Raw genomic sequence first — 12,929 nt, forward strand, 5'->3', positions numbered from 1 at the left:
GTGGATATGCAATATGCCTATATTGATAAATGTATAGCATGTGTTTTTAATTGATCTTGTTGCGGCAAGCGCCGAGGACCCAAATTTGGGTCCTCTAGCGACGGAGACGTTGGAACTCAGTGTTTCAGCTGTTTAGCAGTTTTCTGGAAGTTTGTTCCAGATTTGAAGCACATAGAAGCTGAACGCAAGAAGCAGCATTTGTATTTGCATTTTGGACTTGCTAAATAGAAAAATGGACATGCACTCCACACTTTTGGGGATTTTATTTGTAGAGGAACTGTGGTAGTTGACGTGTTCCTCACATTCTCCTCACATTGACGTGTTCCTCACATTTTCACAACTATGAAAATGTTTTTTTTTTCTTTTTTTTACAAAGCTGTGAGCCAAAAAATCTCAGAATTTAAATCTGTTCTTCAGCATTTCTGCTTCAGTCAGGTCAGCTGATGTGTCATGAAAACGACCTTGATCTCTTTTGACACAAATTACAATATTAAGACAAAGATTCACTTGAAAAGAAATATGTATATGTATATATATAATGTCTTCTTCACTATATTAATTTATTAATTCAGACAGGAAGCTGAAAAGGCATCAGTGTCGCTATGAGCTGCAGTTCCATTTCCTCTTCAACTCACACAGCTCTTCGTATCTGGTGCAAACACGTCTCTGTACATCAGAATGCTGTATAAGTTAAAAAGAAAAGAAATGATTCGATGCTAAATCCAACTTAGAGAAAATAACTGAAGTAGATTCACCTCAGTCCGATGTGGACGTGTCCAAATCATCACCTGGGAAACGGAGACAGTAAACGATGATGATGATGCTTGTTGCTTCAATAAGCAACAAGCACATTCACCATAAAGTTATGATAAACCAGTTTCTGATTCCTAATATAAACACAGACATGGACACAGTGAAGAATGTTGGTTTATCTGCTATTTATTGACTGTAAAGTTTCACATCAGTGTCTCAGCGCTGCAGTTCTTCTCTATCTGGTGGCGGCGTACACGACGTCTGGCTCCACCTCTCTTCTTCTCTTTCCACCTTTCTCAAAGCTGACCGAGGCGTAGGTCAGCTCGTGAGAGCCAGGGTTCTGCAAACACAACCAGAGCGTTTATTACTGTACACCCTGCGCAATCAAAGACAAAAATAAATAAAACATTCAATATTCAGCCAAGCGACACGAAGTGTTAAAGTTGCAGTCACCTCATTTTGACACGAGTTTCTATCCTGGGTGTTAACTGAGTGAGAGACAGAAACATATTTGTTATGCATAAAGTTTGACAGTGAACTGTAAAACTATTTAAACAAAGCATCAACATGAGATTGTAATTTCAGAATTTTAAAATATACTGTTAGAAAGAAGAGGATAATTGTAATGTGGGAAGAATAGAGCTCCAATTTTTTTTTTCTTTTACTAGAAATACCATAGATTTGCAATAATAGGTTTGGTTGTCACACTTTTTACTTTCATCTAACTTCCAAAAAAAAAAAGTAATATAACGAATGCAATACTTTGTCAACTCCATTTCAATGTGCATTGAAACACTTATTTTGTCGGAATAGAGTAACCTGAATTATTAATTAAAAGATGCACACCGCCAAATATGGGCTGTGAATGTGTGAGGATTATATTTATATATAATCAAGAAATGGAAGAACTGAGATACTTCTTTGTTTCAGGGGCATTGGTACAAATGTGGCTTGCAACATGTGGAAAAGATGTAAAGATGGTCAAACATATATATTCTTAAAGAAGCTAAAGAGGATTTTTGTGTTTCCAGTGTTACATACATGTTACAACAGATTTTTAGTACGATTATCTCAAATTTAGATTAATCGCCTGGTAAAAAAGGCCATTACTCTAAAACATGTCACAACAATTAAAAAGTGATACTCAACCCTTCAAATGTAACATTAATATTACCTTTACGAAGTTTAATGACTTTGACACACAGGAGGATGATGATAATGATTAGGAGACAATTCGTACAGTAGAGAGCCACACTTATCAGGAACAAGTTTACATCAGGTTCTTCTGCAACAAAAAGCCACTGATTAGATCAGAACGTGGCTTAATGTCTGTAAAGAATTAAAAAATTCTTACTTTGTTTCTCTGCGTCCTCATAAAACGCCTTTGTGTCTTTAAATAAAATACAGTAAAGAGATTGGCTGAGAGAAATAGAAATGTTTAAAGAATTTGAGAAAAATTGTGAAACATTTTCTTACCTTTCACATGTAAATGTATCACACTGAAAACTATGGCTGCATCTCTTTTAACTCCACAGAAATACAGTCCAGCATCAGAAATATTCACTTTTTTGATTTTAAGAGAGACGATGCAGTTGTTGGAGCTCATGTTAAACTTTTCCTTCTGAAATCCGTCACAGTTTTGAACATTGCCGTTATCAACCATGACAGAGATACAGTTAACCTTGATCTTCTCTCTCAGTCTGAACCAGTAGGATAGTCCACTGGACTTCTTTCTACACACCAGTGTCACATCTTCACCTGGCTGGACCTTCACCATCTGAGACCCAGAGACTAAAACCGAACCTGAAACATCAGACAGAAGACTTACTTTCACCTTGAAAAAAGCGTTTGCATTCCTTTTAAATAAATGAATCACGTCCTTCTTTTTAATTTTTTGGCCAGTTCTGAATCCATTCATTATTAATCCAGCGTCAGAACTTACAAAAGCTGCAGTAAAGTAAAGCTGGTATAAAGGTGAAGTTCTTCATGGTGTGTTGCAGCGTCCGCTAATGAGCGCTGCTCCACTCAGAGCGCTGCAAACACCAGGAGGTGTGGACTTTTTTTTTTTTTCTTTTACTAGTTGAGCTGAACACGTTGGCCACAGTGATGTTGCAAAAGAAAAACATTGAATGTTTTGTTAAATCTGTTCATCCTACCAAATAAGTTTCCCAGGCATCTTATTAAGCAAGATCATGTTTTAGAAATGTAGGTCATTGCAAAATATTATTCATAACATAATTGTGTATTTTATGCTAAGTTGCTACTTTGATCACATAATCAAAACTTTTTCTTAATTTTAGAGCAACCTGGTGTTTCTCCATAAGCTTGGTGCTGCAGCAACAGCGACGTTTATCAACTCCTTGAGTTTAAAAGCCTCCGACACCTTGAAACTTTTTGAATAGTGTTACTTCTATTTTAGCCGACGAGCTTTGCGTCATCATTTTTATTGTTTCTAAATTTTGATTCTCTTGTAGACAAAGTAATTTGTTTTCTTTAGCATCTATCAAACCTCCTGTTGAATCAGTTTCTAAGCTCAGTTGCAGTAAAGAGGAACAAGAAACAGATGAGACTATGACCACGCTCCCACTGCCGACAAACGTGGTACAAATCTGACATTTTTTAGGTCATGCTACGAGGTCAGGCTTGTTACAATAAGTGTGTAAGCTCAGGTCTGATTTTTTTTTTTTTTTTGCCACTTCCTTGTTTAGTCCTGAATTTGACTCATATCCAGCAATTTGAACGTGATTACAGAGGAACCTACCAAATGGTTTTGATGTTACTTTGATGTCACTTTTGTCATATCTCTGAACTGGCAGGAGGTGCTATGGTGCGTTCACACCAAACACGTCTAGAGTGTCAGGTACATGTGGTTTACATTCAAAGTCTATGTGGAGGCAATGCAGGGGCCCATTGAGGCGCATTTCTAGAATCTAGCGTGGTGCAATTTGAAGCGTTTGGAGGGCTTTGAACCTTTGAAGCGTCGAGCAAGCCCAACACTCCACATAGACTTTGAATGTAAACCAGAAGCACCTGATGCTCAAATCTCGTTTGGTGTGAAGCAAGCATTACATTTTGTCAAATGTCATCATTTGACAAAATGGACATCAAATATGTTGATCATTGTTCTAGTTACTACTAATCAAAGGCAACTATAAACCACTGCTTTTGTTAGTTTTGTTATAAACTAACAAAAGCATTTTGAAGTCTATTCTCTGAGCTACAGGGAGCCAGAGGAAGGACTGATGGTGAGGAGATGTTATTATTATTGTTCTTTTCCACATGGGGTTAATTTGGAACCACAAACAGTTCCCACTGAGGTCAGATATATGCAACATTTTATAAATAATGTGAACAAAAAAAACCAAAAAACCCAAATGAGAATCTGAGAGAGCAATCACAAAACATGGGATGATGGTGTAAATGTTAGTAGGAGTTTGTCCTGTAGTCGTTTGGTTGTTGGTTCGATTCCCTCACCGTCTGCCTTTGTCGCTGTGTCTTTGGGCAAGACACTTAGCCCACCTTGCTGGCTGGTGGTGGACAGAGGGCCTGGTGGTGCTGGTGCATGGCTGCCTCGCCTCTGTCACACAGCCATGGCTATCCAGTGGCTTCCCATAATCACTGGATGAATGGGTTGAATAACTGAATGTAGTGTTAAGGAGTTCAAGACCTGTGGAGTTGATAAAGTACTGCACAAGCTATTTACCAATGTTACCAACAGAGACAGGGGCAACGACTCAGGAGACTGAGAAACTCAGAAACTATAAGAAAACAGAGAACAGGAAGGGCCAGGCCATGTCAACGCTGCTGCTTCACATCGTCAGGTTCATAGCGATCAGCTCTTTTATCGTGACCTTGGTATTTTGGCTTTACACATCACCTCCTTTAACAACTCGAAATGCAAGAAACGTAACCACCAAAACATGGTAAACAATGTCCAACATACGACAAACACTTCTTGATTGACAGAAAGCTCATCCACAAGATGTAATTTGTCTTGTATTGCCCGTAAATATTGATATACTTTTAAGACTTTCATGTTTGTCTTAATGACAATGGTGTCATTACATTATGGTTAAGATACCAAGATGTTCTCATTGATATGAAAAATAGAAATCACCAGCCTGCACTTCCTCTATTCAACTTCTCACCCCGATGGTCTTTGAACAGCTATTTCTATGAAAACGGTTGTTTACTAAACCGAACATGTACATGTGTGTTTCCAGGCGATGTTGACAGACCGCTGTGACCAAGCATTGAGTCGTCATTTTCCATTGTGGTTAAATTTTTGGTTCTGCTGTGAAACGCCATGCATCAAAACACACAGAGCTCTCAGAGCAGAGTTAGACTCATCTTTTAAAAATATACTGATGGCTTAATTAAATTTAAGAAGTTACTTATCACGTTACCATAAATGATCTGTAATGAACTCTCTCTCTCTGAAATTAGACTTTTCTACTAAATTACATTTGTAGTAGAACTCATTCATCAAATGTGAACATTTTTTTTATTTATTTTTTTTTACCAAAAGTAACTTTAATTTGCATTTACAGTCCCTTACAAACATCTCTTCCTGGAAACAAGTGTCTTTACATGGTAAAGATTAACTAAAAGCAGGCTGCAGTTGTCCGAAGTCTCTGAAGTTTATTTTTGTACTGCGATCGCAGTGCGCAGAGGTGAGAAAATAGAAGTTTCCATGACTGTCAAAACAATTACGGCCCGCTCTTCTAAAGAGAGATATGAAGACGGCTAAATAAGTGCTTGACAGCAGCACTTATTTGTTCCATTCTCACTTATTTTTATGAACTATGTTACGCATTTGTTGCCTATGTTTGGTAGTTCATTCTTTTGATTTTAGTTGATTCTGGTCACTGTTTAATGTTAGATCCTTGTTTGTGTTTCTCTTCCACTCCTCTTAAACCAGGGGTACCCGAAGTCGATTCTTGAGGGCATGTTTTAGTTCTCTCCCTGGTGGTAATAACAACCTTTTCAGCATGTCAATGTTCTTCTTAGGCCTAACGAGCCATCATTTGATCCAGCTGCGTTAAACCAGGGAGAGAACTAAAACCTGCAGGATGCCGGCCCTACTACAGGACCGACTTTGGGCACACCTGTCTGAAGCCATTACTTTCTCTCTCTCTCCCTCAGCCTGCCTACCTGGTCTCCACTCTCAGCTGCGTCCTGTTTCTAATCAGCCACCTGTTCTCTGTCATGTAATCAAAGCTCCTCACAATCCTAATTTCTGTCACTCACTGCTGGATTTTTCCACTGACCTGTCTCTCCTTGTATGTTCCTTTTGTATGTCTTCAGTTTTGTTATTAAGGACTTTAAACGTGACCTTTGCTCCACGCTCTTGTCTGCGCTCTGTTCCACCCTCAAACTCACCATTCTCGACACAAATCTTGCACCACTGACCATCATTTTGCATTGATGTGAACTTGAAAACATGTAAACTTGAAAACATGTGATCCAACACTCATGTGTAAAACTGATGCTTCATAGTGGGGAAAAAAACTGTACATCTATTTGTTCATATGATAGATGATGTTATATGATTTTTTTTAATGAATACAACCTTCTAAGCAAAAATAAATAAATAAATAAAAAGCAAGGCATACTCGAAATTCAATTATTTATTTTTGGTTTATTTATTAAAATAAGGAGACACTCCAACCCTTGAAAGTTCCCAGAGGGAGCAGTAAAGAAACAAACCACCAATTTTTACACTTTATTACTTTGATGATTAAACAGGTTATTGCATGACTTTTCCAAAACAGTTTTTCATCAGAAAATCTGTCAATAATTCAGAACTAAGTTCAGGTGAAGTTCTGAACACCGTATAGAAATGCCATTTAAACCCAACAAATGGGAAACTTTTGATTTGAAACAAAAATTATTTATTAATTATTCTCATGAAGCTTCAAACTAAACAAACTGCATCTTGAAGATCTCCATACCATCTTCCTGTCTGTGTGCTCACAGCAAGAGACTGTTTCTACCAAAACAAAGTGAAATCACTCAGGCAAAAATATGACTTCTGCTTAGAGATTTTACCCAAACAGTAAATTAATGAGTTTTCTGTTCCACTCTGGGCAGCGGTTCACTTCCTGTTCCAATGTGTCTTGGAGGTTGCGTACACGACCTCCGGCTCTGGCGGCGCTCTTCTCCTCTTCCTCTTCTTCTCAGCGTCTGCAGGGCGGCTCTGTTCAGTCGAGTCAGGAACCTGTGAGCCGCATAGAGAAAATGTCACTTAGAAAGCATACTTTGTAGTTAGAAAATGAAAAGTCTTGAGAGAGAAAAACGTGCGGGAGAAACTTTAGACTTATATTCACCTCCTGTTGATGTTGATCTGTGTCTCCATCTGCAGCTGAGAAACAGACAGAAACATATGGTAGTTATGTCACTAATCATACAATGTTGAGCTACTGAACTACTGAAGACTGTCTTCTCCTCCTGAATCATATATATATATACATATATATATAAACGTATATATCTAAATGCACTTAGACAAGCATGAGAGTATTCTGAATTTTGTGCAGGAATTTGAGAAAATATTTGTCTGGATTTCCTCGTTTAAAAATGCACAATATAAACGTTACTGCTTTTCTAAGTTATGCTCTTCTGACTGTTACCTGTTTGAATTTTCATCACTTGAATGATCAGAACGATGACAATGATGAGGAGCACAACGATCCCGGAACCAGGAATAACAAACAGCATCATGTTGTTTGGCTTTTCTGCAACAAACATAAAATCAGCATTACGCTCTGCATACAGTCTGGAGAATCTGTGAAATTAACTATAAAATATTTTGTCTTTGTTAGATTTGTAAACCAACAACAAATAAGCAAAAAAAAAAAAGAAAAAGTAAAACATTGTAAATAATAAAAAAAAGCCAAATTTTCCCTAAAGAAGCCAAAATATTAGAGGGACATAAAGTGAAGTGTTCTCACCGATTACATGTAAATGTTGCACAGTGAGCTTGAGATTTGCACTGTGGTAACGTCCACAAATATATATTCCAGTGTCTGAGATATTCACACGTTTAATTATGAGTGTAACATTGGAGACGTTTACTGTCATTTCAAATGATCCGCTATCAAATCCTTCACAGTGGTCAATGGTTGTACTAACTCCATTAATCACAGCGATACAACTGGTCGTGGTTTGATTAATCACTCTCAACCAGAATGTCACTGAACCGTCCTGGAACATGTTGGCGCTCTGCAGTCTGACATCTTCACCCGGATGAACTGTCAGGATCTCAGACCCAGAAACTGAACCAGACGTCCAACCTGAAACAAAAGAGGAAACGAGTTATTCAATCTGAATTAGAGCAGTTTCCCTAAATAAAGTCCATAATAATGGATTCTGCTGAAGCATTTATAGTCATTAAGCAGTCAATACTTACAGAAGCTGTAAAGCACAGCTGCTATCAGGACAGAGTTCTTCATTTCCTGTTGACTGCAGCAAAGAGAGCCAATGAACGCTGCTGCAGAGAGAGAAGGAATCAAAACTGTCAAAGTTTTCTGCTTATGTTGCTGGACCTGCCCCCATCAGGCTAGGCAGGAAGAGACGTTTGAGTGTTTGACCACATTCATGTACAGTCGGTGTAATTCAAACAGCCTCACAGGACAAAGAGTTTAGCTGGAAAAAGGTCAGTATGAAAGATGCACTGTTACCAACTTATCTACTTTGTCGCTACATTTAGTGACGTTTCTTTGTTTGTTTTTTTCAAAAAAGCGAAAGTTGAGAACCGCTATTGATCAGTTCTCTCCATGCGCTTCTCACTTCACCACCACTAGGGGCAGTGTGTCAAATAACAGCACTAAGCCCAACCGTTGTAACCAATAGGAAGGTTCAACTACAGTAGCCACTTCCTAACCTAAGGAGGCCAATACTGAGGCGGGTTTAGGCTACGTGTTGCAGAAAGAACTATTACTATTTGTAACTTTATTTTCTTTTAAACACAATTGACAGCTTTTGCATTTTCCATGTTCTGAGATTTTGAAGTACGTTCATATAAAAAACCAATAAACTCGGTGTACAGTTTTTGTTGTATTAGAGAGAAAGAAAGAAAATCAGGGCCTTCATGTGGTGAATATGCATGTTGCTCCTGTTCATGCACTGGTTACATCATTTTTAACTGCCGTTGGCTGTGAGCATGCAGATGTCAGCCATTTGTCAGGAACAGAAGCAGAACCCAGCTAATTAGTCAGAGTCTTTCCTCTTTGACTTTTAAACACAACACAAACATCTTTATATTTTTTTATACCGGACTCACTCTTTGCATTAAAAGAGGTCCAGTTTCAATGCAGAACCAAAGACAAACTGTAAAGAAGTGTCGCCACGGTGGAAAATAACAAGAGAAACCAAACTTGTTGCTCTCCACAAACAGACAACGCTCGGTCAGGCCTCCCTACTTCTGCTTTTCCTGGACGAGCCCTGCTGCTGCCACTGCTGCTGTCAAGAAGGTGTTGTCATGTCTGAGATGCTGAATAGCACCAACAACTGCCTCATCTCTCACAGAGTTAAATTTATCTTCCTCAGGCTGTGCTTCCTCTTTTTGACTTTTCACATTAATGAGTGTGAGCAGCTTCCTCATTGCTTATGCATAAAAGTACAAATGTACGGGTTTATTTCTAGGTTTGGAGCCTGATTTCATTTTTCTCTCTGGTGACATTTTTAGCTGTAGCTCTTCAGTGATCCTCCTGGCATCTAACATCATTTATTTTCTCATAAGCAAAAGCAACAATAATCTGAGATGAATTTGCTCAGCCTCTCTTTTTGACACAGGGCAAATGTGAAAAACCCAGCGGAAAGCAATCGCTGCATAAACAAAATAAATGACAACCATGCAGGTAACAGCTGCTGTAAGATGTTTGCGCTGATTTAGAATCAGGATTTTTTTTTTACATCAAGAGTTTTAGCCAACTCTTCTTTGCTGAATTGTTATTTTAGGCCAAATGGACGTTTCTACAAGCATGAGCAGCTCCTTAATGTGAATGCCACAGCAGCTTATTTACATTTTGGTCCAGATTTAGACTAGTCTGCTTCAAAACCTTTCATTAGTTTTCATTTTTATGCCACGTAGTTAATGTGGCACTGCTGTCCTGCACCCAAAGATAAGTCAGCTTGAGTTTGAAACCACGAACTGCTGATCAGACGTTCACCTTCAGACTTAGTGATCAATGCAGACTAGGTAAATCCCTCGTGTCTTTAAGTATACAGTTAATTTAAAGGTGTTAACCATATGCTGGAGTGGAGTTTGTGTTAAAAAAAACAAACAAAAATACCAAAAAGCAACACATGGCTTAGAGAGTTTAATTTATTCTGACTTTTAAAAAACATTAAAAAGAAGAGAGTGATGTTAACCCTGTGTGATTCTCCTTTGTTTTCATTTATTTCAGTCGTTTTTTATGCAATCTACAGAAATCACTGATCATAAAGTATCTGACAGGTTCTTCCGTTGCTGATTTACACAAATAATTTTAGCTATATCTATGCACATGTATTTTGTAGGATTTTGATCAAAACAGCAGATTAATGAGCCGTTTCGCTCCAGGTCAAAGTTCAGCGTCTTCCTCAGGACCGGCCATAAGTGTCATAGATAGTATTAACTCTTACAACACCTGTTGTACAGTTTTCGTAAATACATCCAGCGTCCTGTAGATGGAATCAGAATAAAATTTTTTTAAAAAGTCACAAAAAGTGATAGAGAGCTGGTGTAAAATGGTTAAAGGTAAACAAGATGCTGTATTTACCTCATTCTGTTCCGGATTTCTGTTGGAATCATCAGCTGAGAAACAGAGACAGAAACAACAGAGGAATGAAACAGAGGTTTGCATTATGAGGTGAAAGTCTTTCTGCAATCAGACACAATCTAATGTTTGGAATTTTTAACATTCAATGAGAGAAAAGAGACATTAGAAAAACATCAAGTCTGCAGGGTTTTTGTTCAAAAATGCGAAAAATTTCTCAATTTCCTATAAGATTCTAAATATAAAGCAAAGTAAAGAGCACTTTGTTTTAGAAGAATAATAGGCTTTTTATCACATTCGCAATTAAAGTCATGTGTCTTTGACTTGTCCAATCACAAGTTAGCTATTTTAACAAGTTTACCAAACCTGTTAACAAAATACACACAGAACACACACACACACACGCACGCACACACACACACACGCACACATGCCTGAGCATGTGGACGCAGTTCCAAGTTTCACCACTATGCCCTATAACAGTTTAACATGTCAGGAAAAAGGTAATTAAGAAAAAAAATATGGAGGGTGACGGAATAGTTCAGTTATGATAGCTTGACTTTGACAACCTTAAGATGCAGATGTGGAATTCTGTTTGAGTCCAGTTAGAACATAAAAGGCGACTTAAACACCAACTCTGACAGAACATCAGTACAGAAGTTCTAAATGTTACTGATACTAAAGTTATTAATGCATTTAAAGTGATTAAATAATAAAACTTACAGCAGCTGGAGAGAACAGGTCCTATAAAGACAAAGTTCTTCATGCTGTGTTGACTGAAGAGACGAGACGTCAGGAAGCTGTTAGCAGAAGTAAAATCATAATATAAAACGATTATGATGCTGCTTGGACGGCCCACTGTGAAGCTTTCTGGAAAATAACCACAAAAGTCTAATTGTGGTTACCTTCATTTGGGTCGATGACAGAGGAGGGGGCATCGTGGCAGGGGGAGGGGTAAGTACTGCAGGAAGTACTTTCCCCAGCATTCTGTTTTTGTCGTTTAGGTTTCTGCTTACATATGTTTTTTTTGTTTTTTGTTGTTGCTTATTTACCATTTTCTGTCTTTTATTTTATTCCTTTATAATAGTACCTTTTTGCAATGATTATATTTGTGAATTTGGTCTTGTTTCTTGTTTGTCTATGTTTCTTTCTGTTTATTGTTTGATAGTTTCAGGTTTTCTTCCTTTCTTCTTGTCGACCTGCTTCTCGTCCCAGCTGTTCTCCATCACCTCGTTCTCGCCTGCCTGCGCTCTTCCTCAGCTGTTCCCACTTTTCTCTGATTATCTTGTGAGGTTGTTTCATTTCCACCTCGGCCTCAGTATAGAGAGCTGAAACCACAAGTTTACATACACTGCAGAAAAAGACAGACCTTTTTCCTCACTGTCTGAAGTAAAATAAGGTCAAACTTCTCTTGGGTAGGTCAGTTAGCATTACCAAAATGATTTCTATTTGCTTACATTTGCCAATATTTGCATTACATTCTTTGCTCTAGTTGGTACTGTTGTTGGCTACAGCAGCAAAACAACCCAACAACATGATGCTGCCATCACTGTACTCAACAGTTAAAATGTTCCTGTAGTTCCCATGTTTCCTCCAAACGTAGCGATGGTCGTCATGGCTAGACCGTTTGAGTATCGCCAGACCACAGGACATGCTCTAACTGCTTCCAAGCATTTTACAGTTTCTTTTAAAGCAATGTCTTCCTCCTTGCTGAGCGTTTCAGCCCCTGTCGGTACAGGACATGTTTCATCGTGGATAGTGACACACTATTGCTAGCCTCAGCCAGCGTCTTCACAAGGGATTTGGCTTTTGTTCTTGGGATTGATTTGCTAAACTAAGGAGGAGCACAGAACTGAGCTCATCCACATATCAGAAAACTCAGGCAATTGTCCTGATTTTATGTAAAATAAAATCAATCGACTCATTTAGTCAGTGTGGCCAAATAAAGAAAAGAGCATGAATAAGACGGGAGACAGGAGGGATGTGCTGAGGGGATAATGTGCAGTCTGAAACCACAGGGGTGAGAATGAAAGAGAGGAGAGAAGGGAGGAGGCCGTAAAACAAGCTGGCTCCCTCTAGAGGGAGCTGCTGGCATTGGTAAAATCAAACAAAATCTGGGTTAGCTGTGACTTCAGTGCAGAATAAATCTTAGTTAAATAAGAAATAAGAGAATTGTTTAGCATTGGGAACATCTTTTTGGAATTTGCATTAAAAAAAGAATGTTCTTTTGATATAAATATGTATACTGTCATAACATGATAGCATAATGCACAAACAAAATTTACTGCACAATAAAGTTTTCATGCTGTGATGTTGCATAGCTCTATCTTTCCTGTGCACTGGTGGAATTTCTATGCCTTTTACTGCACTGTGTTGAAAATTCGTTTTGGGTTTCACCAAGATTTGTTTATGTCT

General features: G+C 38.2%; 2 protein-coding genes across 2 annotated transcripts; both read right to left on the bottom strand.

Moving 5' to 3' along the window:
* Positions 1 to 940: 940 nt before the first annotated feature.
* Positions 941 to 2,741, bottom strand: LOC103480236 (uncharacterized). The gene is made up of 6 exons (XM_017310445.1): positions 2,696 to 2,741; positions 2,230 to 2,556; positions 2,108 to 2,143; positions 1,928 to 2,038; positions 1,207 to 1,241; positions 941 to 1,093 (listed from the first exon to the last, which is right to left on the bottom strand). The coding sequence occupies exons 1-6, from the start codon at positions 2,739 to 2,741 to the stop codon at positions 989 to 991; spliced, it is 660 nt and encodes a 219-aa protein (XP_017165934.1). The 3' UTR covers positions 941 to 988.
* Positions 2,742 to 6,814: 4,073 nt separating this feature from the next.
* Positions 6,815 to 8,238, bottom strand: LOC103480237 (uncharacterized). The gene is made up of 5 exons (XM_008435116.2): positions 8,165 to 8,238; positions 7,707 to 8,048; positions 7,386 to 7,490; positions 7,083 to 7,117; positions 6,815 to 6,973 (listed from the first exon to the last, which is right to left on the bottom strand). Exons 1-5 carry the CDS (start codon positions 8,205 to 8,207, stop codon positions 6,851 to 6,853), a joined length of 648 nt encoding a protein of 215 aa, XP_008433338.1. The 5' UTR covers positions 8,208 to 8,238; the 3' UTR covers positions 6,815 to 6,850.
* Positions 8,239 to 12,929: the final 4,691 nt, after the last annotated feature.

This window comes from Poecilia reticulata, linkage group LG18, assembly GCF_000633615.1.
Source record: "Poecilia reticulata strain Guanapo linkage group LG18, Guppy_female_1.0+MT, whole genome shotgun sequence".
In the NCBI taxonomy this organism is placed as follows: Eukaryota; Metazoa; Chordata; class Actinopteri; order Cyprinodontiformes; family Poeciliidae; genus Poecilia; species Poecilia reticulata.